This window comes from Pristiophorus japonicus, chromosome 12, assembly GCF_044704955.1.
Source record: "Pristiophorus japonicus isolate sPriJap1 chromosome 12, sPriJap1.hap1, whole genome shotgun sequence".
Lineage (NCBI taxonomy): Eukaryota > Metazoa > Chordata > Chondrichthyes > Pristiophoridae > Pristiophorus > Pristiophorus japonicus.
In genome coordinates, this window is record NC_091988.1 from 82,016,294 (window position 1) to 82,041,380 (window position 25,087).

At 41.9% G+C, this 25,087-nt stretch overlaps 1 protein-coding gene across 1 annotated transcript in view; it reads left to right on the forward strand.

Moving 5' to 3' along the window:
- LOC139276790 (protein bassoon-like) overlaps nucleotides 1-25,087 on the forward strand; it is a 646,194-nt gene that overhangs the window by 590,178 nt on the left and 30,929 nt on the right. Inside the window, exon 7 of the mRNA XM_070894795.1 lies at nucleotides 22,814-24,950. Coding sequence (XP_070750896.1) covers nucleotides 22,814-24,950 — 2,137 coding nt within the window. The remainder of the gene's footprint in view (nucleotides 1-22,813; nucleotides 24,951-25,087) is intronic.

A 25,087-nucleotide genomic window follows, 5' to 3' on the forward strand; every position in this document is an offset into this window, starting at 1 on the left:
TTGGCAGTATTGTTGTCTCTGAGTCATATGTGATTCAAGCACCTGAGCATATAATCTAGGCTGTTCTCTTAAGTGAAGTACTGAGGGACTGTTACATTATTTGAAATGCTGATCTTCAAATAAAATGTTAAACCGAGGCTCCATCTGTCTGTTTAGGTCGATGTAAAAGACAGTGTGGCACTAGTCGATATTCCTCCCACAACCACAAACAACAATAACAACAACTTGCATTGATATAACGCCTTTAATGTAGTAGAAACATCCCAAAGCCCTTCACAGGAGTATTATGAGATAAAAAATTTGACACCGAGCGACATAAATAGAAATTAACACAGGTGGTCAAAGAGGTAGGTTTTAAGGAGCACCTTTACGGAGGAAAAAGAGGAAGCGAGGCAGAGAGGTTTAGGCAGGGAGTTCCAGAGCTTGGGGCCTAAGCAACAGAAGGCACGGCCACCAATGGTTGGAGCAATTATAATCAGGGATGCTCAAGAGGGCAGAATTAGAGGAGCGCAGACATCTCGGGGGGCGGGGTGGTGGGTGTGGGAGGTGGTTATGGGGCTGGAGGAGATTACAGAGATAAAGAGGGGAGAGGCCATGGAGGGATTGGAAAATAAGGATGAGAATTTTGAAATCGAGGCTTTGCTTAACCTGAAGCCAATGTAGGTCAGCGAGCACGGGGTGATGGGTGAGCGGGACTTGGTAAAGTTAGGACACGGGCAGCCGAATTTTGGATCACCTCTAGTTTACGTAGGATAGAATGTGGGAGGCCAGACAGGAGTGCATAGGAATAGTCAAGTCTAGATAAAACAAAGGCATGAATGAGGGCTTCAGCAGTGGATGAGCTGATACAAGGGCGGAGACAGATAATGTTACGGAGGTGGAAATAGGCGGTCTTAGTTATGCTGCAAATATGTGGTCGAAAGCACATTTCAGGGTCAAATATGACACCAAGGTTGACAAACAGATTAATTAGCTATTCATCTCATTTGCTGTATGTGGGATCTTGCCGTGTGTAGACTGGTTGCTACATTTGCCGATATAACTACACTGTAAAAACAATTCATTTATTGTAAAGTGCTGAGTGGTTGAGGACATAAGGTGTAACGTCATACAGATTTTTTTCAATATTTGCTTTGTTTCAAGTTTTGAGAGTTTGATTTATTATGCCTGTAGTTTTTTTAATTGCAGCCTTTTCCCCAATTTTCTTTCATTTCTCAGACTACTGGTTTTTGCTGGGGTAAAGTTCCACAAGAACTGGCAGTCCCGCAATATCTCATCTAAATGGATATGTCTCGTGTGAGCCTAGACAGATTGTGCTGGTGGACTATTTAACACTGAGGCCATCATAGCCTGACCTGATCCTGTCCTCACCTGACATCCAGCAAGAATTTACTAGATGGTGATCACGCTGATCTTTTTTACCCTTACTTGCCCCGGAACACTGAAACCAGTTGTAGCAACCCTACCATCACCTTGGCTGAGATCAGCAATCAAACTAAAGCTCCAACCCGAGAGCTTGCTTATCTGTAGATCTTAGCAACACACCAACTGAAGCATTGAGAGAGTCCCTCTTTAAATGAAAACACTAATTATAGAATCGGACACCTGAGCACAAGGATGTCACACAAGTATTTGTCATCAACTGAAAATGGCAGTGATCAATTATTATTTCTGGTACCCCAGGCCAGGAATGTTTTTTGTAAAATGCCACAGAAACTATTGGAACTCATCAAGTAAGAACATCATTATTGTACTGCAACATTTGGGTAGCATTATGTATTCTAGTTTTCAATAGGGTAGAATATATTGGAACAATACAGAGAAGATTAGCATGGTCTCTGGCAACGTGTCCTTGTAAAATGATCCCTCCTGGAATTATCACGATAGAATGGAGAAATCTTGAGCACTCTATGAAGATGGTCTTGGTATTTCTGGGCCTTCAAAAATAGACTTCCACTGTGGGCACCATATCAATGAGGCCTTGACACGCTCACACCATGAGTTCCAGTGTTCGAAGTTATGGCTGCCTGATATCCTTTTGATCCTATGCAGAAAGTAGTTTGAGAAATGAGTGCAACTTTAGATTATTTCATTTGTAGTCACTTTGAAAATGTTTCTTTGTAATAACCTATTGGCACATGAATGCTTGATAAAAATTATTTATAATCTATCAAGGTTATTGCATAAAGGTTGCTTTGATAAGTACACTGGAATACGGTTTCTCAAGGCTTGTGCTAATTTAGGGGAGTAGAGAAAGACCTCGATTTAACGTTTTGCATTATCAGGTATTGTTTAACATTTTATTTGAATTTGGACCTGGGAGCTACATTGTACATTAATTGATCGAATCTGAGCAAGGCTTGATAAATGAGTAATTTTAGTTTGAGATTACAATGAAATGAACTGGTATGAGGATATGATTACATCTTTTTTCATACAAATTAAATTGTGTTTTAACTTTAAATCAAAATACTGCAAACGCTGGAAATCTTAAATAAAAACAGAAAATGCTGGAAATACTCAGCAGTCAGGCAGCATCTGTGGAGAGAGAAACAGAAATAACATTTCAAGTCCATCAGAACACACAAACTATCATTGATCTGAAGCATTGGGCAATTTTAACCTAATTTGCCCGTTAGAAGACTGACAGGATCGGGTGCAGCGCTGGTTTTACACCCTGCCTGTTGGTTGGCACTGAACTCCCATTCTGAGCAAATTGCTTTAAGAACACTCAGGACATGGGATTGAAGCCTTTAGTGTGTTAAATGTGTTTGGGGCAAACTTAACCAGTTTGTTAAGAGTCTGGGCTCCTTCAGACGGTGTTGCTGAGGATTAGTTTCATACACATTTTATTGCCTTCTTGTAATGTTGACTGCTGACATGCAGTCTTTTTTGCAAGGACGATACCAGAACTGAGAGGGAATAACTATCAGAAAAGATTGAACAAGCTGCGGCTCTTTTCTCTAGAAAAGAGAAGGCTGAGCGGTGACCGATAGAGCTCTTTATTATCAATGAGGGGTTTGATAGTAGATGTAGAGAAGATGTTTCCTCTTGTAAGGAATCCAAAACTTGATAGCATAGATACATTTAAAGGGAAGCTTGAAAAATACATAGGGGAGAAAGGAATAGAAGGATATGCTGATAGGGTGAGATTGAAGTATGGTGGGCGGAGGCTCGTGTGGAGCATAAACACTGGCAACGACCAGTTGGGCTGAATGGTCTGTTTCTATGCTGTAAATTCTACGTAATAAACTTCTATGTAACTTCACTTTTCTCATTCAATGAAAGGAAAGATAGCATTCTAATTGTTACCCCAGGTGTTTTACCCAGAATAAATTAAAACTTCATTACACCATTCTAGTTCATGAATTTTTAATTTAATGCTTAAGTGGCGAGCCAAGCAGAATTTAAAAAACAAACTCCACAATATGTGAAAGATAATCTTGTATCATATGTATATGTTGCTTGAAAGAATGCTATTCATATCCAGTTGAGCAGAAAATGCACTGGTTCTTGTCAGCCGTCAACATATTCAGACAGGAGCTGTCAAAAATTGAAGGAAACTTGAAGCCCAACAAGAACTTGAACACAGGCTCCACCACTTACAGCGCCCACGCTTATGGCATGCAACATTCTATGCCGGGCAATTAACAATAACCATTTTCCATCACCATAGAAGACGACTATTTTGGGCAGATTTAGCTGTTCAGTCAGCTCTTCACACCTTATTAAAGTGTGATTGTCTTAATTACTTATTTCTCTATACTTCCCACTTTAAAAGCTCTGCAAAGCAAACTTTTTGTTCTTCTGTTTCAGAGTACATATGCCTATGTTTAGCTCTGGACTTTCAAACACCTTTGAAGAGGTAGCGCAAACCTAAAATTGATATTTAACAGCTTAAATGCAGAGCTCTTATAATTATATAATTTCGGTGCCATTTCCTGCAAAACAAACTGTATCAACCTTTTCCATTGAAAATAAATAATTTCTTCCACTACCATGCTAGTCTTGGTTGTGAGGGGGCAGACAGCCAAGCCTATTGGTGCAGTTTGATCATCGTACATAGTGCTGCTACAGCTCGTTCACCCACCAGAAGGCAAGCTTGGGGACTGCAGGAGCTCTACTGGGTCACCCTTCTCCTTTCTGGAGAAAAGTGCCCAGCCTGTTTAGTCTTTCTTGATAGTTATAATCTCTCAATTTTGGTATCATCATTGTAAATCGTTTTTGCACCTTCTCCAGTGCCTCAATATCCAATTTGTAATTTGGAGACAAGAATTGTTCACAGTACTCTAAAGTGTGGTGTAACCAAGGTTTTATATAAGTTTAACATAACTTCACTGTTTTTCAATTCTATTCCTTTGGAAATGCTTCGTTTGCATTTTTATGGCTTTGTTAACCTACTTTTAATGATTTGTGAATCTGTACCTCAAGATCACTTTGCTCCTCTACCCCATTTAGAATCTTATTTTCAAATGAGTATGTGGCCTCCTCGTAAAATGTACCACCTCATACTTACCTATATTGAAGTTCATTTGCAATTACGTGCCCATTCTGCTTACGTCTTATATTTTGTTTCAGTTTTCCTTGGTCTTAACCATAACACCGCCGCCCCTGCCATCTGCAAATTTTGAAATTGTACCTCTGATTCATGACTCCAAATCGTTTCTGTAAACCATAGTCCCAGCACTGATCCCTGTGGAATACCACCTTCTGCCAGTCTGAGTAACTACCTTTGATCTCATTGGTCCAACTTAAAGTCAGAGGGCTAGAAATTCTTGTGTTGAGCACCCATGAAATGAAAATAAAATGGCAGCCGCTGCTCTTTCGCCAGCTGGTGCTGGGTCCCCCAGCAGCTACCATATTGATCTCCCCCTTTGTGCTGCAGGTATCTGGCAGCACCCTGGGGAAAAAAATGACTGCGTGGTGACGTCAGCTGGTGTGCAACACCGACTTAACGTAGCCAACGTGAACTTCGATCCTAACGCTGAATTCAGCACTTGGTTAACCTAGCATGCAACAGGCTGACTGTGGCGATGTCTGCAGCTCTTAAAGGGACACACAATCATTCAGGTAAGTTTGAGTTTAAAGGGTTGGATTGTTTTTTTTTATTTTATTGAATTGCTGGCTTGCTGCAATAGATGTGAAAAGTTTTTTTAAATGTTTGCTGCTACTGGATGCCTACAATGACTCGGATGGTAAATGAAGGCCTTTGCGAAGATGGAACATGCTGTGAATACCCAGCAGGTCACGCTGGAGAGAAAAACAGAATTCACATCTCAGGTCAACATGCTGCCTGACCAACTGAGTATTTCCAGCGTTTTATGCTGTCATTCACACTTACAGCATCCGCTTGCAGAGGAAAGAGGAAGATGCAGAACAGAAGGAAGCCGAAGAGGAGGAATCAGATGGAAGAATGCATCCCAGACAGCCCCTTTGTGCCCGGGATATCCGGGATCGACTCATCCGCCTGCGGTCCCACTGGCTGGGCAGGCTGCCTCTTCTTGTTCACCCACTCGCTGGGCAGGCTGCATTTTTTAGGTGTGTGAAATGAGGAAGGCACAAGGGTCGTGTTGTACTATAGGGGTGGCGGAAAAGTAAGAGGTGCATGCCAGAACGAGAATAACGTATGAGCATACCCTCATCTTGTATCCTTGCAGCTCTGCCGCGGGCCAAGGTCTCAACCATGTCCCTGCCAAGAATGGCCTGCACCATCTCCTTCAAGGGGGTGAGGTGAGGCTCGGAATGGAGATGTGCCTTGTCATTGGTGCAGATTGATGAGGGTCATGCATTGAGCAGTGTGTGAGGCTAGTAGTGCAGTTGGTAGGAGATGGTTTTTGAAGACGCATTCACTGACCTTGACCAAAGATCTGTGGTCATGAAACTTCTTTGAGCACTGGAGCCAGGTGGTGGGGGTGACACTGCTGGCAGTGATGGCCTTAGTGATGTACTCCCACATTGTTTTTTCTGGTGGGCCTCCTGGCCCCTGTGAGTAGAGGGCCACTCTTGCAGTGTTGACTCCCTGCACAAATCTGGAGTGCTCCGTGTGAGACCTCGGTGCCCTTTTCCTGGCTTGCTGAGCCAGTTGTGTTAGTGCTGAGGCAGTTTTCCCATTTGTTGGTGTTAGGAAGGTAATTCAGCTTTCTACTGAATATTCATATTTGGAACTTCTTTTAAATATTGAATTTTTTTTGAAAGGCAGAAATGGCTGAAAAAATGTATTTTGTATTTTATTTTGTATTGCTTCAATATGCATGACCCCATTAAATCTCAGACCTCTTCATTACCCACAATTCCTTGCATGCTCCACAACTTTGCTCACAGAGGCTGTGGGAAGCTGCAATGCCGCACCTGGACAGGAACTTCCTCCCAGATCCCTCCAGCAATGCCACCAGGATGATATTGCACAGAAGGTGAGCACTGCGCTACCTATCTCTATGTCCCCCCCCCAAACCAATTTCACTTGGTTAGCATTGCGGCCATTTCCAGCGACTATTAACTACAGTTGCTGGTGACATGGCAACTTTGCTGGCGAACACAAATTTTTCCCCCTAGCCCTTTCATGTTATTTAATAATGTTGTTCCTTTAAGGGGAATCACTTGATGTATCCCCGGGATAGTAAGCTTTGTCTATCTTAAAATGGTACCCTTTCATGTTATACATGTGTTTACTGTTACCTATTCCAATATGCATTATACTGTGCTTTTGTCCACAATAATATCCTTCTTCCATATTTCAGCCCGTCTATATAAATTTCTCAAGATACTCAACCTTGTTTCTGTTCTCATGGCTTTGTCTAATCAGCTGATTTAATATAGATACATTGTTCCGTACCATTCAATAATGTTGTTAACAGCAGGGTCCATAGAACAGATCCCTGTGTAACACACTAGTTATTATACTCAAGACAGACCATTTTCCATATATCACCAATCTCTTCTTTCATTGCTAAACTAATTCTCAATCCATCTGGACAATTTGTTATCTATTCCACAAAACTTCCACATCGCTGTACAAATCAATGGCATATGTAATTACTTCATGTTGATTAAGCATATTTGTTAAGAAATTATGGGGATCCCTAAGGATATTACATTTGGAGTTAATATCCTTGAACAGTACTTTCTAATGATGGGCTTTAGAAAAAGATTTAGATCATTAGAGTAAAATCATCAAATACAGTTAAACCCTGATAAATACAGGAAGTATTCTGCTTGAATCAAGATTTCAGTGAAAAGTAAGGAAAGATAATCAGCTTGTGAATCTTGCACTACAGGACATGGAATAAATTAAGCCTGCTAGCACTCAGAGTATCAAAACATTGAAGAAAAACAAATGATTAGTTTGCTAAAATGTCTCACTGGTTAAAGCCAAATTTGTCAGGAATCATTTGCACTCATTACATTGAGTATTAAAAGTTCTGTAATAAGCTTTGCATCATAGGGGCTGACAACTCTCCAGTACCTCAGCCAAGTGGCCACTTTCCCTGTATCTAGACAGTGAATGTGATCAGGGTTATTCGACTGTAGGAGACATCACAACTGAGTTGGGTCATGCCTTCCACTAAGATTCACACATGCACGCTTTCTGTTTATTTACACGTTCTGCCCCAGCCTCCTCTTCCTTGCACATGGCCACTGAGGCCTTATTACTGAATCTGGTCTCAGTAATAACTTAATAGAACGAGATAGAATTTTTAATCTTCCTGGTCTGTATAACTCAGTTCCACATTATTTAACCATTGTGAGTGCCTTTATATGATGGGAGTGATTGGAAAGGAATAAGGCCATTGGATTGTAAGCCTGGATTTGGTTACTGTCAGTAGTACTTAAAAAAGGAGGGAGAGAGAAAACAGGGAATTATAGACTGGTCAGCCTGACCTCAGTAGTGGGTAAAATGATGGAATCAATTATTAAGGATGTCATAGCAGCGCATTTGGAAAATGGTGACATGATAGGTCCAAGTCAGCATGGATTTGTGAAAGGGAAATCATGCTTGACAAATCTTCTGGAATTTTTTGAGGATGTTTCCAGTAAAGTGGACAAAGGAGAACCAGTTGATGTGGTATATTTGGACTTTCAGAAGGCTTTCGACAAGGTCCCACACAAGAGATTAATGTGCAAAGTTAAAGCAGATGAGATTGGGGGTAGTGTGCTGACGTGGATTGAGAACTGGTTGTCAGACAGGAAGCAAAGAGTAAATGGGTACTTTTCAGAATGGCAGGCAGTGACTAGTAGGGTACCGCAAGGTTCTGTGCTGGGGCCCCAGCTGTTTACATTGTACATTAATGATTTAGACGAGGGGATTAAATGTAGTAGCTCCAAATTTGCGGATGACACTAAGTTAGGTGGCAGTGTGAGCTGCGAGGAGGATGCTATGAGGCTGGATAGGTTAGGTGAGTGGGCAAATGAATGGCAGATGAAGTATAATGTGGATAAATGTGAGGTTATCCACTTTGGTGGTAAAAACAGAGAGACAGACTATTATCTGAATGGTGACAGATTAGGAAAAGGGAAGGTGCAACAAGACCTGGGTGTCATGGTACATCAGTCATTGAAGGTTGGCATGCAGGTACAGCAGGCGGTTAAGAAAGCAAATGGCATGTTGGCCTTCATAGCGAGGGGATTTGAGTACAGGGGCAGGGAGGTGTTGCTACAGTTGTACAGGGCCTTGGTGAGGCCACACCTGGAGTATTGTGTACAGTTTTGGTCTCCTAACTTGAAGAAGGATATTCTTGCTATTGAGGGAGTGCAGCGAAGATTCACCAGACTGATTCCCGGGATGGTGGGACTGACCTATCAAGAAAGACTGGATCAACTGGGCTTGTATTCACTGGAGTTCAGAAGAATGAGAGGGAACCTCATAGAAACGTTTAAAATTCTGACGGGTTTAGACAGGTTAGATGCAGGAAGAATGTTCCCAATGTTGGGGAAGTCCAGAACCAGGGGTCACAGTCTAAGGATAAGGGGTAAGCCATTTAGGACCGAGATGAGGAGAAACTTCTTCACCCAGAGAGTGGTGAACCTGTGGAATTCTCTACCACAGAAAGTAGTTGAGGCCAATTCACTAAATATATTCAAAAGGGAGTTAGATGAAGTCCTTACTACTCGGGGGATCAAGGGGTATGGCGAGAAAGCAGGAAGGGGGTACTGAAGTTTCATGTTCAGCCATGAACTCATTGAATGGCGGTGCAGGCTAGAAGGGCTGAATGGCCTGCTCCTGAACCTATTTTCTATGTTTCTATGTACCATTATTTGCTTTTTTTAAAAACAATTTAAATTTTTCCACTTTACTTCTTATGAGAGCTGCCATTATGTGAGCTATTCCTTACTCCATAATCAGTGATCAACTGCTAGAAAGATGGGGAGAAAGCCTGCAGTGATCCCTATTTATTGCAATGGAAATAGGGATACTTTACAAGAGCAATGTATTAACATCAGACCATAATGAGGTTTGTACATTTTATCTGTCTCTTTGGGCACAAAATTCGGATCCGTAGCGCCCATTTTTTGGGCGCTGCGAGTGCCCATAGCAGTCAAAAGTAACATCCATACGCACAAACACTTGGTGAGCATATCGCACTGGATGGCATAGTGATGAGGGTGTTAGAATGCGCGTGCATAGTGAGTGTTCACATGAAGTATGCAGAGCAGGCAGATCATGACCTCAATTAGCGTGGAACACTGATTTGGTGCCAACGGTGCCATTTTGAAGCGCAACACACCCCTCTCTTAAGCTCGAACTGCTGAACCTGAGTTCAGCAAAAGGAAGGACCCCCACGCCCCCTCCCCCCTTCCCATCAGTGCTATTTAAAGGGATCATCAACTACTTACAGGTTAGTTTCTGGTTGATTTCTTCTGACTGTTGGTATGATTCTACAAGTGGTTTGGTGCTTTCTATAGTTGTTTCAAGTTGCAAAAGTCTACAGGCAATGGTGTGGCACGTGCTGAAGGACTTTTTCCTGTCTTCAAGGCTTGTGCACAAACTGACAATGGCGATAAACTTTTATGTGTCACGCTCATTCCTGGCTGGAGGTGGAGATAGTTGCAACATCTCACAGTTTATGTAAGGGCAATCACTGAGATTCTCTTGTTCAAGAGAGCTGACTACATTTCATTGCCTCTTGCTGGAGAGCAGCAGGCGGAAGAAGAACGCAGCTTCGCTAGGATTGCAGGCTTCCACATCGCTTTGCGGGCATCGCACATCAACTCTGCCATGTATCGGAATTGAAAGGGATTCCACTCCCTCAACGTCCAGCTGGTGTGCGATCATATACAGCATATCATGTAGGTCAGTGACCGTTAACCTGGCAGCAGTCATGATGTCTTCATTCTATGGCAGTCTGATGTGCCAGCTGCATTTGAGCCACCACGTCAAATCTAACAGTGGCTACTGGACGACCAGGGCTATCTGCTGACGACATGGTTCATGACTCCGGTGCGCAACATATGCACACGTGGGCAGCATGCATACAATGAAAGCCATGCTGCCACAGAAAATGTGATAGAGCAGACCATTGGCAATGCAGAAACAACACTTCCACTGCCTGGACTGCTCTGGAAGAGTCTTGCAGTACTTGGCAGAGCGGGTATCAAGATTCATGGTGGTCTGCACATGCTGCACAACCTCACCATCATGAGGGCACAGCTCTTGCCACCAGCCATATGCCGAGCAGCTGAGGAGGAAGCAATCGAGACAGTCCCTTTCTGCCTGGGTCTGAAGAACTTATCTGAGTGAGATACTAGTAAATGAAACCCCACTTCCCCATTCACCAACTGTCCCACACATTACCTTCCCTCTGTTGTATATCAGTAAAGCATGCAATCCCAACATCCCTTGGGAGCACTGTATATAAGCCGGCCCCTAAGGCCTGTTCCTCATTCTGGAGTGTCTTAATAAAGACTGAGGTCACTGTTCCTTTAACCTCCCTGTGTGCAGTCTCATCTGTGTTAGGAACACAATACCCTCTGTCACTGACCACCACAGTGTCCACTTGGCCACAATGCAAAAATAAAAGCCACGACAAAATAAAAATTCCAAATCAATGGTTCTCAAAACTTTTTTAGTTGAAGGACACCTCTTTAAATCGATTCGTAATTACGGATCCCCCAGCTAAATTATTAAACGATATAATACTCATAATATGAAAGTGCTGCATGTAAAGAGTGTTTTAATGATGCTTTTAAGAAAACGTATTTACTTACAGATATCTGTGGGATAGGTGTGCCAGCTTCTCACTGTAGAGTCTGTTTATCCTTGATGTGATGTTTGACAATTTATTTAAAGCTGCGGCTACTGTTCACTTTCCTACTTGTTACATTAATTTTAAGTACTGTCCGAAAAACTACTGCTCATCTACAAGCAAGAAGTACATTCTTACACCATCTGCAGCTTGTAAACCAGAAAAGCTTGTGGGATGAGGGGTAAGTGGGACGTGAGAAGGAGGATTAGATATGAGGATACCGTCATCATCTGTGGTTTCATCCCCACCACTGACCATGGCCTCAGCAATGGCCATTCCAATAAAGGCCAGCACTGTCTCCCCCATGAGGCTAATGTCATGCAGGCACATTTGTCCCCCGCTGGTTAGCTCCTACTGCTTCCGGTTTTGCATCACCTTGTCCTGCAAGAGAGAGGGAAGTGTGTTCATGAGTGTCGTGCAGTCTGTTTGTCTGATGTGGCAGTCATGGTTGCATAGTTGGCTGTCTGTGTAAGCTGTGAGATGTGGTTGTGAGGCTTGCAGCAGTGCTAAGTGTGTGAGGGTGCGGTGAAGCTATGAATGTTAGTTATGAGTCCTGATTGTTGTTAGGTGAATGATGGGGTATCATTCATTGAGCAGTTGCTGAGTCTAGTGGTGAAATTGGTAGGATATGGTATTTGAAGATGCATTCACTGACCTTGACCACTTGTGTGAAGTCACTGAATTTCTTGTGATATTCTGGCATTGACCGCCATGACTATCTGCTCCCAGTGGCTTCTGAGTGTGTGTCTGGAGGGCCGACTGGTGCACTGTTGATACATCACATCTTTCTTCCTTTTCATCTCTTCCACCAAGACCGCCAGTGCAGAGTCAGAAAACCTTGGAGCCCGCTCTCTCCCATGTTGTGCCATTATTGAGTGTTTCCCATGTCAGAATCAGTTGTAGAACAACTTCCACCACTTGCTCCAGCCACAATGTAACTCCCCTTTAAGAAGTGCAGGCTGGCTTTAAGTATTGCAGGCTAGCTTTAACTGATATTAGCCTCTCATGATTTTGGGCCCCCTGCTGTTGAGTGCAGCCAATCAATGGCGTGGTTAGCATTGGCTGCATGCTTAAATAATTGAAATGATCAGGCAGCACGAAGTTGGCATGCTGCCTGCATCACATTGAACAGGCGTGGGTTGATCGCGCATCACGATCATCGCGCCTGTTTTTTGGGGTTATTGAATTTAGCCCCCTTCATCTCTATGTATATATTCTGTTATGTGCCTGCTTTCTTTGCTAATCCTTATACTGGACATGGTAGCCATAATACAGTGATCCATTAAATGTTACCATTATCTGAACAAAAGGTCTTTATGGCTCATATTATTTTGGTTCTAACTACAGAGTAGAAATTAATGTTCAATGTTACCATTTCCTTTTATTTATATTCCCAAAAGGTATTTTTTGTGATTATGTATTACTCCATAACTGTATTGTTGGTAAAATACCTGCATTAATTATACACACATCGTTGAATGTTCTCAATTAGTATACATGTGTGAGCCTTGAAAAAATATCAACATAACATAGCAAAGTTAGCTGCCCAATGGTGCAATACATTGATATATTTGTATAGAGTAAAAGGATGCAGTTTTTCTCTCCCGGATATGACAAGACAAGTTGTTGATCTCAAATCAATTGCAGATGAGGCACTTGCATAAAGGGAAGGAGAAAAAGGTATGGGAACTGTCCAGATTCCTCATGGGTGGTTGAGGAGCGCAGTCAGCACAGCCTCGTCTGCTCATCCTTTCATTTAGGGAATGGCACATTGCATAGAAGGAGGAAATAAAACAAGCAGATTTAGGAGAGAAAAACTGCATGCTCTTACTCCATACAAATACATCAATGTATTGCACTATTGGGCAGCTAACTTTGCTTTGTTATGTTGACACTTTTTCAAAGCTCACATATATATACTGATTGTAAACATTCAACAATGTGTGAATGTGTATAGAAACATAGAAACATAGAAAATAGGTGCAGGAGCAGGCCATTCAGCCCTTCTAGCCTGCACCGCCATTCAATGAGTTCATGGCTGAACATGAAACTTCAGTACCCACTTCCTGCTTTCACGCCATACCCCTTGATCCCCCGAGTAGTAAGGACTTCATCTAACTCCCTTTTGAATATATTTAGTGAATTGGCCTCAACTACTTCCTGTGGTAGAGAATTCCACAGGTTCACCACTCTCTGGGTGAAGAAGTTTCTCCTTATCTCGGTCCTAAATGGCTTACCCCTTATCCTTAGACTGTGACCCCTGGTTCTGGACTTCCCCAACATTGGGAACATTCTTCCTGCATCCAACCTGTCCAAACCCGTCAGAATTTTAAACGTTTCTATGAGGTCCCCTCTCACTCTTCTGAACTCCAGTGAATACAAGCCCAGTTGCTCCAGTCTTTCTTGATAGGTCAGTCCCACCATCCCGGGAATCAGTCTGGTGAATCTTCGCTGCACTCCCTCAATAGCAAGTATGTCCTTCCTCAAGTTAGGAGACCAAAACTGTACACAATACTCCAGGTGTGGCCTCACCAAGGCCCTGTACAACTGTAGCAACACCTCCCTGCCCCTGTACTCAAATCCCCTCGCTATGAAGGCCAACATGCCATTTGCTTTCTGAACCGTCTGCTGTACCTGCATGCCAACCTTCAATGACTGATGTACCATGACACCCAGGTCTCGTTGCACCTTCCCTTTTCCTAATCTGTCACCATTCAGATAATAGTCTGTCTCTCTGTTTTTACCACCAAAGTGGATAACCTCACATTTATCCACATTATACTTCATCTGCCACGCATTTGCCCACTCACCTAACCTATCCAAGTCACTCTGTAGCCTCATAGCATCCTCCTCGCAGCTCACACTGCCACCCAACTTAGTGTCATCCGCAAATTTGGAGATACTACATTTAATCCCCTCGTCTAAATCATTAATGTACAATGTAAACAGCTGGGGCCCCAGCACAGAACCCTGCGGTACCCCACTAGTCACTGCCTGCCATTCCGAAAAGTACCCATTTACTCCTACTCTTTGCTTCCTGTCTGACAACCAGTTTTCAATCCACGTCAGCACACTACCCCCAATCCCATGTGCTTTAACTTTGCACATTAATCTCCTGTGTGGGACCTTGTCGAAAGCTTTCTGAAAGTCCAAATATACCACATCAACTGGTACTCCTTTGTCCACTTTATTGGAAACATCCTCAAAAAATTCCAGAAGATTTGTCAAGCATGATTTCCCTTTCACAAATCCATGCTGACTTGGACCTATCATGTCACCATTTTCCAAATGCGCTGCTATGACATCCTTAATAATTGATTCCATCATTTTACCCACTACTGAGGTCAGGCTGACCGGTCTATAATTCCCTGCTTTCTCTCTCCCTCCTTTTTTAAAAAGTGGGGTTACATTGGCTACCCTCCACTCGATAGGAACTGATCCAGAGTCAATGGAATGTTGGAAAATGACTGTCAATGCATCCGCTATTTCCAAGGCCACCTCCTTAAGTACTCTGGGATGCAGTCCATCAGGCCCTGGGGATTTATCGGCCTTCAATCCCATCAATTTCCCCAACACAATTTCCCGACTAATAAAGATTTCCCTCAGTTCCTCCTCCTTAATAGACCCTCTGACCACTTTTATATCCGGAAGGTTGTTTGTGTCCTCCTTAGTGAATACTGAACCAAAGTACTTGTTCAATTGGTCTGCCATTTCTTTGTTCCCCGTTATGACTTCCCCTGATTCTGACTGCAGGGGACCTACGTTTGTCTTTACTAACCTTTTTCTCTTTACATACCTATAGAAACTTTTGCAATCCGCCTTAATGTTCCCTGCAAGCTTCTTCTCGTACTCCATTTTCCCTGCCCTAATCAAACCCTTTGTCCTCCTCTGCTGAGTTCTAAATTTCTCCCAGTCCCCAGGTTCGCTGCTATTTCTGGCCAATTTGTATGCCATTTCGTTGGCTTTAATACTATCCCTGATTTCCCTAGATAGCCACGGTTGAGCCACCTTCCCTTTTTTATTTTTACGCCAGACAGGAATGTACAATTGTTGTAATTTATCCATGCGGTCTCTAAATGTCTGCCATTGCCTATCCACAGTCAACCCCTTAAGTATCATTAGCCAATCTATCTTAGCCAATTCATGCCTCATACCTTCAAAGTTAGCCTTCTTTAAGTTCTGGACCATGGTCTCTGAATTAACTGTTTCATTCTCCATCCTAATGCAGAATTCCACCATATTATGGTCACTCTTCCCCAAGGGGCCTCGCACAATGAGATTGCTAATTAATCCTCTCTCATTACACAACACCCAGTATAATTCATGCTGGTATTTTACCAACAATACAGTTATGGAAAAATCCTTACTAAAAGTGAAAGGAGGAGAAGGAATAGATTTAAAGAGTAAAGTCCAATCAAAATGGTATTCTTGGCCTTAGGGGATTTTCATTTTGCAACCCTCAAGTCTGACATTTTAATCAAAAAGCAAAGCTGTCACTATTCATATTGACTTAACCATTGCACATAATATTTTATACTACAGCAAGATTACCAAAATATATTTGCCGTACAAATTCTTTGCGTTCTTTGCTATATTTTGGTTTGCCCAACAATTTGAAGTGTGCGTTGTGAGGTTCTTCTATTTGTCCATGGAGGTATTTACATGAGGCAAGTTATTGGCCTTTGTGTTGACCAACTACTTGTCCGACAGCTAGTATTGGATCTAAACATTGGGAAAACCAAAGCCATATTCTTTGGATCCTGCTCATATCTCCGGCTGAACCATTGTAGTCCCCCTCTCCAGCGATTTGAGGTGTCTACTGTATATGGTCCACGTCTCTGAGCCATACAGGAGGGTGGGTATCACTACAGCCCTGTAGACCACGAGCTTGGTGGCAGATTTGAGGACCTGATCTTCGAACACTCTTTTCCTCAGGCGGCCGAAGACTGCGCTGGCGCACTGGAGTCTCGTCGTCGATGTCTGCCGTTGCTGATAATAGGCTCCCGAGGTATGGAAAGTGGTTCACGTTGTCCAGGGCCGCGCCGTAGATCTTGATGACTGGGGGTTAGTGCTGTGTGGCGGGGTCAGGTTGGTGGAGGACTTTTGTCTTACAGATGTTTAGTGTAAGGCCCATGCTTTCATATGCCTCAGTGAAGATGTTGACTATGACTTTGAGTTGAGTCTCTGAATGTGCGCAGACACAAGCGTCGTCCGCGTACTGTAGCTCGACGACAGAGGTTGGGATGGTCTTGGATCTGGCTTGGAGATGACGAAGGTTGAACAGGTTCCCACTGGTTCTGTAATTTAGTTCCTCTCCAGCGGGGAGCTTCTTTAGTGTGAGTTGGAGCATTACAGCGAGGAAGATTGAGAAGAGGGTTGATGTGATTACGCAGCCCTGCTTGACCCCGGTCCGGATGTGGTTTGGGTCTGTGATGGATCCGTTGGTCAGGATCACCGCTTACATGTCGTCATGGATCAGGCGGAGGATGGTGACGAACTTTTGGGGGCAGCCGAAATGGTGGAGGATAGTCCCTTGCAGTGTCAAAGGCCTTTGTAAGGTCAAAGAAGGCCATGTACAAGGGTTGGTGCTGTTCCCTGCATTTTTCTTGCAGCTGTCGCGCCTGTATGTTCAGGAGCTATGTAAATACAAGTTGTTGTCTAAAATGAAGAGACTGCAGTAAAATTGACAGCAGCATTGTGAACACTAAGATATATACAGAGCAATGTAGCTTAAAGAAAATAAAAAATAAAAAGAACACCTGAGCTTAGAGAAATGCCTTTACCACAGGAAAGAAAGGGCACCATTTTCCATCCATATAGGAATGTGCTGTGATCATGGCTTTCCATTGCAAATTGAGAAAGGTAACTTTTTCCACTGCACGGGACCACCAAATGGTTCTCGTAATTAATGAGGTGAACAAACCAAAAATCGGAAAGGATTCAAGGGATGTTAAAAAATCTAGTAATCTTCATTTCAGATATTTTGTAAGTCCATCTAAAATTCATTAGAATTTGTCTATGTAATCCTGTTGAGGGACCAATAAACACCTTGCTCTAGAATGAGACTTGTTATATAATTTCATTACTGATAGTCATTGAAAAGATGTCAAAATAAAATGTTATAATGAGGGGATGCATTACAGAGAGGTGTTTATGTCATTTTTCTCAGTGAGAGAGCCATAAACAGCATGTTTTTTAGTGAAGGCACATTACAGAAAAGCATTCTATATTAATGACAGAGTCATAAATAATTGGAAAATAACCACTTTACAGTGAGGATATGTTAGATGCTTTATATCATTTCTATATCAGTGAGGGAGCCATAAACCTATATTAGTGTTTCGGTGAGAGAGATATTACAGAAAGTATCTTTATTATTGTTTCACTACTAGAGAGCAACAAACTATATTCTGCTGGAAAGTACTATAGTGAGGAAATACCTGTACTTATTTTAACTTAGATAAAAGCAATAATGTTGCCGAACAATATCTACAAGATATGGTAGCATAGACTATAAAATCCAGGAAACAAAATTGCAGCATTTTGTTTTACTTGTTTTCAAGAGTTTAATTCGCTGGCATTTGAGCGATTTAAAACAAAAATTTAAGTACTTATTTGATGGCCGAGTGGATAAAGTCAACCGCCGGTGTAGCATTAAAAGCCATATAAAAAAGAAGGTCCAAGTTCAATTGCCAGTTTGTTCTGAATTGGTTGGTAACAGACTTTAGGGGGGCATAGATAGACTGGTGAAGTGGGCAGACATGGCAGCTGAAATTTAGCACAGAGAAGTGTAAAGTGATACATTTTTATTAGGAAGAATGAGGAGAGGCAATATAAACTAAATGGTACAATGTAACAGAGAGACCTTGGGTATGCGTACCTAAATCTTTGAAGGTGGCAGAACAAATTGAGAAGTTTGTAAAAAAAAAGCATCTGGGATCTTTGGCTTTATTAATAGAGGTATAAAGTACAAAAGAAAGGAAGTTATGCTAAACCTTTATAAACACTAGTTAGGCCTCAGTTGGAATATTGAGTTCAGTTCTGGGCACCACATTTTAGGAAGGATGTCAAGGCCTTGAAGAAAGTGCAGAAAAGTTTTACTGGAATGATACCAGGGATGAGGGACTTCAGTTATGTGGAGAGACTGGAAACACTGGCGTGGTTGTTCTTAGAACAGAGAAGGTTAAGAGGGGATTTGATAGGGATGTTCAAAACCATGGTAGGTTTTGAGAGAATATATAAGGAGAAACTGTTTCCAGTGGCAGGAGGGTCAGTAACTAGAGGACACAGATTTAAGGTGATTGTCAAAAGAACCAGAGGCAATATGAAGAAACATTCTTTTACACAACAAGTTGTTGTGATCTGGAATGCACTGCCTGAAAGGGTGGTGGAAGCAGATTCAATAGTCCCATTCAAATGAGAATTTGATAAATATTTGGAGGGGAAAAAAATACAGGGCTATAGAGAAAGAGCAGGGGAGTGGGACAAATTGGATAGCTCTTTCAAAAAGCCGGCACAGGCATGAGGGGCCGAATCGCCTCCTTCTATGCTATATAATTCTATGATTCTGTCTTAGCCAGGACAGGAGATGGGATATAAATAATCTCATTACCCCTGGGCTAGCAATGGGAAAAATTTAGTCAGAGTTTCTACGCGTGATTGCATTCTGTTGCAAAATGTAATTTTTTAGTCAAATAACTACTGCTATACAATGTTCCCTCTAATTCTTTTTCGTGCATGGTCCCTTTAACTGGCTGCACGGCTCATTTGAATTTTCGTGCATGTGCAGTTTCTTCTATGTAAAAGCCAATGAGCAGCCTGCGTGGGACTCCCAGACCACTGCATAGCCGCGCAGCTTAGCAGGAACGTTGCCGCTACACTATCACTTGTTTGAAGGGCTCATACATGAGGAATGGTTACATGGTTGAGATACTGGAGAACCACAGTTACTCATGAAACTCTGCTTGCCTGATGAATCAATGCCTTCAAAATAGGAGAAAGGAAAAGCACAAAACAAAGTTGTATAACACTTCATCAGGTGTTCGCCATGACATGTGGATGAAGCATCTCAAGTATTCTTGACGTGATATATGAGCATCTTAACTGTTCTTTATGTAGGAGAGAGAGAGAGAGAGTTCCACACTTCTGCCACCCTTTATATGAAGAAGTGTTTCCTAACTTCTCTCCTTAATGGCCTGCCTCTGATTTTAAGGTTATGTTCTCTTGTCCAAGACTCCCCCACCAATAGAAAAAGTTTCTCTCTACCTACCCTATCAATTCCTTTCAAAATCCTAAGAACCTCAATCAAACCACTCCTTAACCTTCTATATTCCAGGGAGTTCAAGCCGAGTTTACATAATCTCTCCTCATAATCTGACCCTGGTCTCTGGTCAATTTGTGCTGCAATCCTTCCAAGGCCAATGTATCCTTTCTAAGGTGCAATGCCCAGAACTATACACAGTACTCCAGATGTGGTCTAATGAGGGCTTTGTATAGCTGTAGCAAAAATTCCTCCCCTTTATATTCTAGCCCTCTAGATATAAAGACTAACATTCCAGTAGCCTTTTTGATTATTTTTTTGTACCTCACTACTACATTTTAGTGATCTGTGTACGTGGACCCCTAAATCTCTTTGGACCTCCACTGTTGCTAGCTTTTCACTATTTTAAAAATACTCGGAGCTATCATCGCTTGGTCCAAAATGGATGACCTCGCACTTGCCTTTGTTGAAATCCATCCACTAGTTTTGCTCACTCACTAAATCTGTCAGTGTCTCTTCGTAATTTTATGCTCCTGACTACACTACTGACTATGCCACCAATCTTTGTCATCAGCAAACTTGGATATATGGCTCTTTATTGTGTTATCTAAGTCATTAATAAATAAAATAAATAGTTGAGGTCCCAGCACATGTCCTTGTGGGATGCCACTAATCACTTCCTTCCAATTCGAGTATATACCCATGTAAGAGGGATAATCGGAGCAGGCGACATGCTATGGCACGCACAGTAGTTAATGCAATGAGGGACAGAAATTCGAACAGTCCAGCAGAAAGGACTTACCTTATATAGCCCTGGAAGGAAAGTCACAGGAGGTCCTGAAGTTTGGGAAATGGCCACCCAGACAGACGGACATACCTGAGACTCACCCATAGGGAAGTAGTTTTCAGGGAATATGGCCTACTTGGCATATAGCCAAGGGCCAAAGGGGAGAATTGTAAGAGGGAAAATTTGGCATTAGGGGAATATACGAAATGTTTTCAGTTAGTTATCCAGAAAAGTGGTATGGCTGAAATCCTATTTCCAGTACTCAATAAACCTCACTGTGTTTCAAAGGTTTATTAGCACATTGGAATGTTATCTTATCTCTCTTGCTTGACCAGCTGGAGTTTTCCATTGTCACTTTTGACCCCTTGCCCTGTTTACCTGCTCATCTGGGTTTCCTGTGCTGGGGTCTCCTGTAATTAATCGTTCTGTTTTTTCCTTTACACACCCTTATAAAATGGACCACTACAAAGGCCGAGGTTAGCTCGTTTAAATTCCAAGGTGAGGTCCAGTCCTAACCATGTAATTATAACAAAGTTCAATAGCCCCAATAATCAGAAGGCCGCCAGGTCAGCATATTCTAACAAGTGAGGTCACTCTAGGAAGGCCAGAACCTGGTCTGTCAATCCAAGATATTACTAATAAGGTAACCAATCAGGAGTTGTGGGAGGTTGTATTGGGAAAGCAAATGGTCTTTTGAACATTGTATAAAGGATGGCTGATTTTGCTGTTCAGTGAGCATTTCCATTCATAGGCGGCTGTGTTGAGAAATTGCTCCCGGACAGTTCGTGATTAAAAGATCATTGAACCTTGCCTTCCATCTACGTCGATTAACTTCGAGGATTGCTACACGGATTGGGAAGAGTGTCGACCCCTTATATCAAGTGGTCCACTCTTGGAAAGAAAAGCCTTTCTGCTATCCCCCTACACCCATTATCCCTAATCTCTTGTCTTCTACCACTTGACCAATCTACTAACCAGATCAATAATTCACCTTCAATTCCATTAACTTTAATTTTAGCTAACAGTCTCTTATGTGAAATCTTATCGAATGCCTTCTGGAAATTCATATAAACTGCATCCATAGGCATTTCCCTGTCTATTACTTATTCAGAAAATTAAATTAGGTTTATTAGACATGACCTGCCCCTTACAAATCCATGTTGGCTCGCTCTAATCAGTTCAAATTTCTCTAAGTGCTCAGTCACTCTGTCCTTAATTATAGATTCCAGTATCTTTCCCTCAACAGATATTGGACAAACAGGTGTATCATTTCCTGGTTTCTCTCTCTCACCTTTCTTAAATAATGGAGTTACATTTGTAATTTTCCAATCTAAAGGGACAGTTCTGAATCGAGAGCTTTGGAAAATTATGGCTAAAGCATCTGTAATTTCTTCACCTACTTCCTTTAAAGTCCTGGGGTGGAAACCATCAGGGCCTGGGAATTTGTCAGTCTTTAATGCCATTATATTTTCTTATATTGTTTTCTTGCTTCCGTTTAGTGAGTTCCAGTCCTGGATTCATTATTAGTTCCCATGTGATATGGCTGAGGCATCTCGGCTAGTCATGTGACATAGATGAAGCATCTCAGGTGTTCTTTGCCTAGTGGATGAATATCTTGGCTGTTATCCATGCAGTGTGGATGAAGCATCACAAGTGTTCTCCCTGTCAGATACAAAAAAACCAAGAATATACACAAATATGCACTGCATCAGTTCAAATAATACTAGGGAGACTTGACAATGAAAACATTGCTAGCTGCAATAATTAAACATTGAGTAATGAGAATAGTTGCAAAACCATTGAAGTGAGTAGAACTGTGTTTTATCTTACAATAAATACATAAACAGGTTATTTGAATAAAATATCCAACATTAATGATCTTACCCAAATAAGTGAGATTTGACTGATTTGAAAGTCAAAATTGGGTATTGGAGTTGAAACCCTGTCCCCAGTTTTGAACAAAAAAAACTTGCAGATAACAGCCTTGTATTGCAATCTCAGTTCTGAAAGGCCATGGAATTGAGTACATGGATAGTAGATATGCCATCAGCCAACAGATGGTATTGCATACTGATTAATTTGTTTCTAGTGTGCTCCAAGATAGTGTAAAATAGTGTACAATGTTATCTAATTAGTTGAATCTTGAACATGTCTTATATAAAGAAGGGAGTACTACTTGGTTTTTCTTTTAATTTTACTTTACAGATTGTTACCAAATGAATAGATTGTTGTGGGAAGTCCAACAATTTATTTCCATGATAATGTTAATGTATTTTTTGTTATTACCGAAACTTTCATTCAGTGCTCTCTCTTACAGCTGTAGATGGGTTTTACTATATATTGGGGGATTAATAGCCCAACTGGAGCAGTTTGCTGCATACTTAGTTATGCTAATTCTATGAAACAATTCCCCTGGTTTTGGGATGATTTGTTTTTTTGTGCGAAAATAATTAATTCATGACAGACATCAAAAGGAAATGATATATTTCACAGAGGTAACATAAAATCTTCAATTTTGTTTTTCAGATTGGACATTTGCAGCAGAGCACTATGAAGAAAGTGAAGAGAACCCTGCCCAGTCCACCACCCGAAGAAATAATACATGGTAGTGCACCACTTCATCCACAGTTGTTTGGGACCTCGCTGCCTCGTAAACGGGGACCCCTACCTGACCAGATCACTCGTGATAAACTCCTTAAGGACATCAGCCATGAACTGGAGAAAGTAGAGCAAGAATCGAATAAACTCCAGAAGAAACAGGCAGAGCTTGATGAGGAAGAAAAGGAAATTGATGCAAAGCTGCGTTACATAGAACTGGGAATCAATCGTAGAAAGGAAACCTTTGTCAAAGAACCAACAAAGCGAGATGTGGGCTATGTACGGGGCCTGGGAGAAGACAGGGACTATATGTCAGACAGTGAAGTCAATAACATCCGCATATCTTCGTACAACAGCAACAATGTCTTAGCTAGGCCACACACTGCTCCAGTTAATCAGTATTCTGAATTCTCATTGGCACAGCATCCAACCACATCATCACATTATCCTCCATCACAGGCCACTCCTCAAGGTTTGACAAACTACCAACATGCAGGTTATCAGCCACCCCAATACACAGCTCCCAACACTTACCAGTCACAAAACAATTTTCAGTCTCATCCCACCTTGCATTCCCAAAACACTTATCAGCCACATGCATATCCCCAGAACACAAACTACCAGACTGACAACAGTTTACAGAATGTAACTGGATTCCAGCCACCTAATCAATACCATGCCCCTACTACCTATCCAAATCAGGCTTCCTTCCAGTCTGCTCAGTATCAGCAACAGGCAAACATCCTGACACAACACCAGAAACCAAGGCAAACATCGTTAGCAGATCTTGAACAGAAAATACCCACCAATTATGAAGTAATTGGTAATCCAAATGTAATTATTTCTGCAACTCCAACTGAGAAGGTATACACAACCACAGCAATGAGTAACAACTATGATCAGTACAAGAATGCAGAGATGAGAGTTGCTGATAGAGGAAATGCAATAGAAAGTCCTTCAACTAACTATACAGCAGACTCCCTGTATGCAAACCTAGAGCACAATATTTCTCGTAATTATGTTATGATTGACGATATCAGTGAATTGACCAAAGAGACTTCCTCAGCAACAGAAAGCCAGAAAGTAGAACAGCCCCCTCAGCATAGTAGTGCAAGGCATACAAAAGAAAAGAATGATTTTACAGAGACAACCACTTCCAATAGAAGCCATGCTTACAATAAAGCTGGTGATGAATCAGAGGAAGACATGTATGACCTACAGGTATCAGACCATCGAGGGAAGAATGGATACCAAAGGAATTCAGATAGCCATGGCAGAATATCAAATAGTTCAAGTGGATCCTCATATTACTATGCAGATAACAATCACAAACATTCCTCCCGCACAGACAAGCACAACTATTCTTATGGGTCTCAAAAGCATTCATCAAAGCAATTGGCTCCTGCTGTAGTATCCGCCAAGCGCAGCAAACACAGAAAGCAAAACATAGAACAGAAAATCTCCAAGTTTTCACCTATAGAAGAAGCCAAAGATGTGGAGTCTGATTTTGCTTCATATACTGTCACAACTTCAGCTGCAGGAAACAATGTAATCCTTAGGGCACAGAAGCTTCAGGATGAGATAACATACGGTCTCAAGAAGAACATTTATGACCAACAGAGATATTCTGGTCATAGTAGTAGAGAATTCGTGGAAGATTCAGAGAGAGGGTACAGCAATGGCAACAGATCAAGGTCTTCCTCAATGTATGGAATGGAAAAATCAGGGAAAGAAGTAGCCAGTCCAAGAAGTAAATCTTATGAAAGAGACAGCATGGAGAGGTCTCAAAGGATGGGAATGAGCCATAGTCGAGGGCGTGCTCCAATGAGGGCCCAAGCATCCGAAGAGGAAGGCCCATTGAGTCCTGTGGGAAACCAGATGAATGTGGCGCGATCCTCTAGAGAGCCACTCCCACCAAATGTTGTAGACAGCAGATCACAATTTGGCTCCAGCCACTCTCTGCCTGATGTTCAGGATGTGAAAGAGACATCACGTAGCCATACTTACAAAGAGGATGAGGGTTATATAATGGATGATATGCACTGTGCTGTGTCTGACAGTGAAGGTAAAGAATATCACTGGTGATCTCATCAACTTAACACACAGATCATTTACAAAGCATGCTCAGTGCAGAGTTTTCAACAGAAAAACATTTTTTCAACAATGTAAATATGTGCATGTATAAAACAGACTTAATTCTTA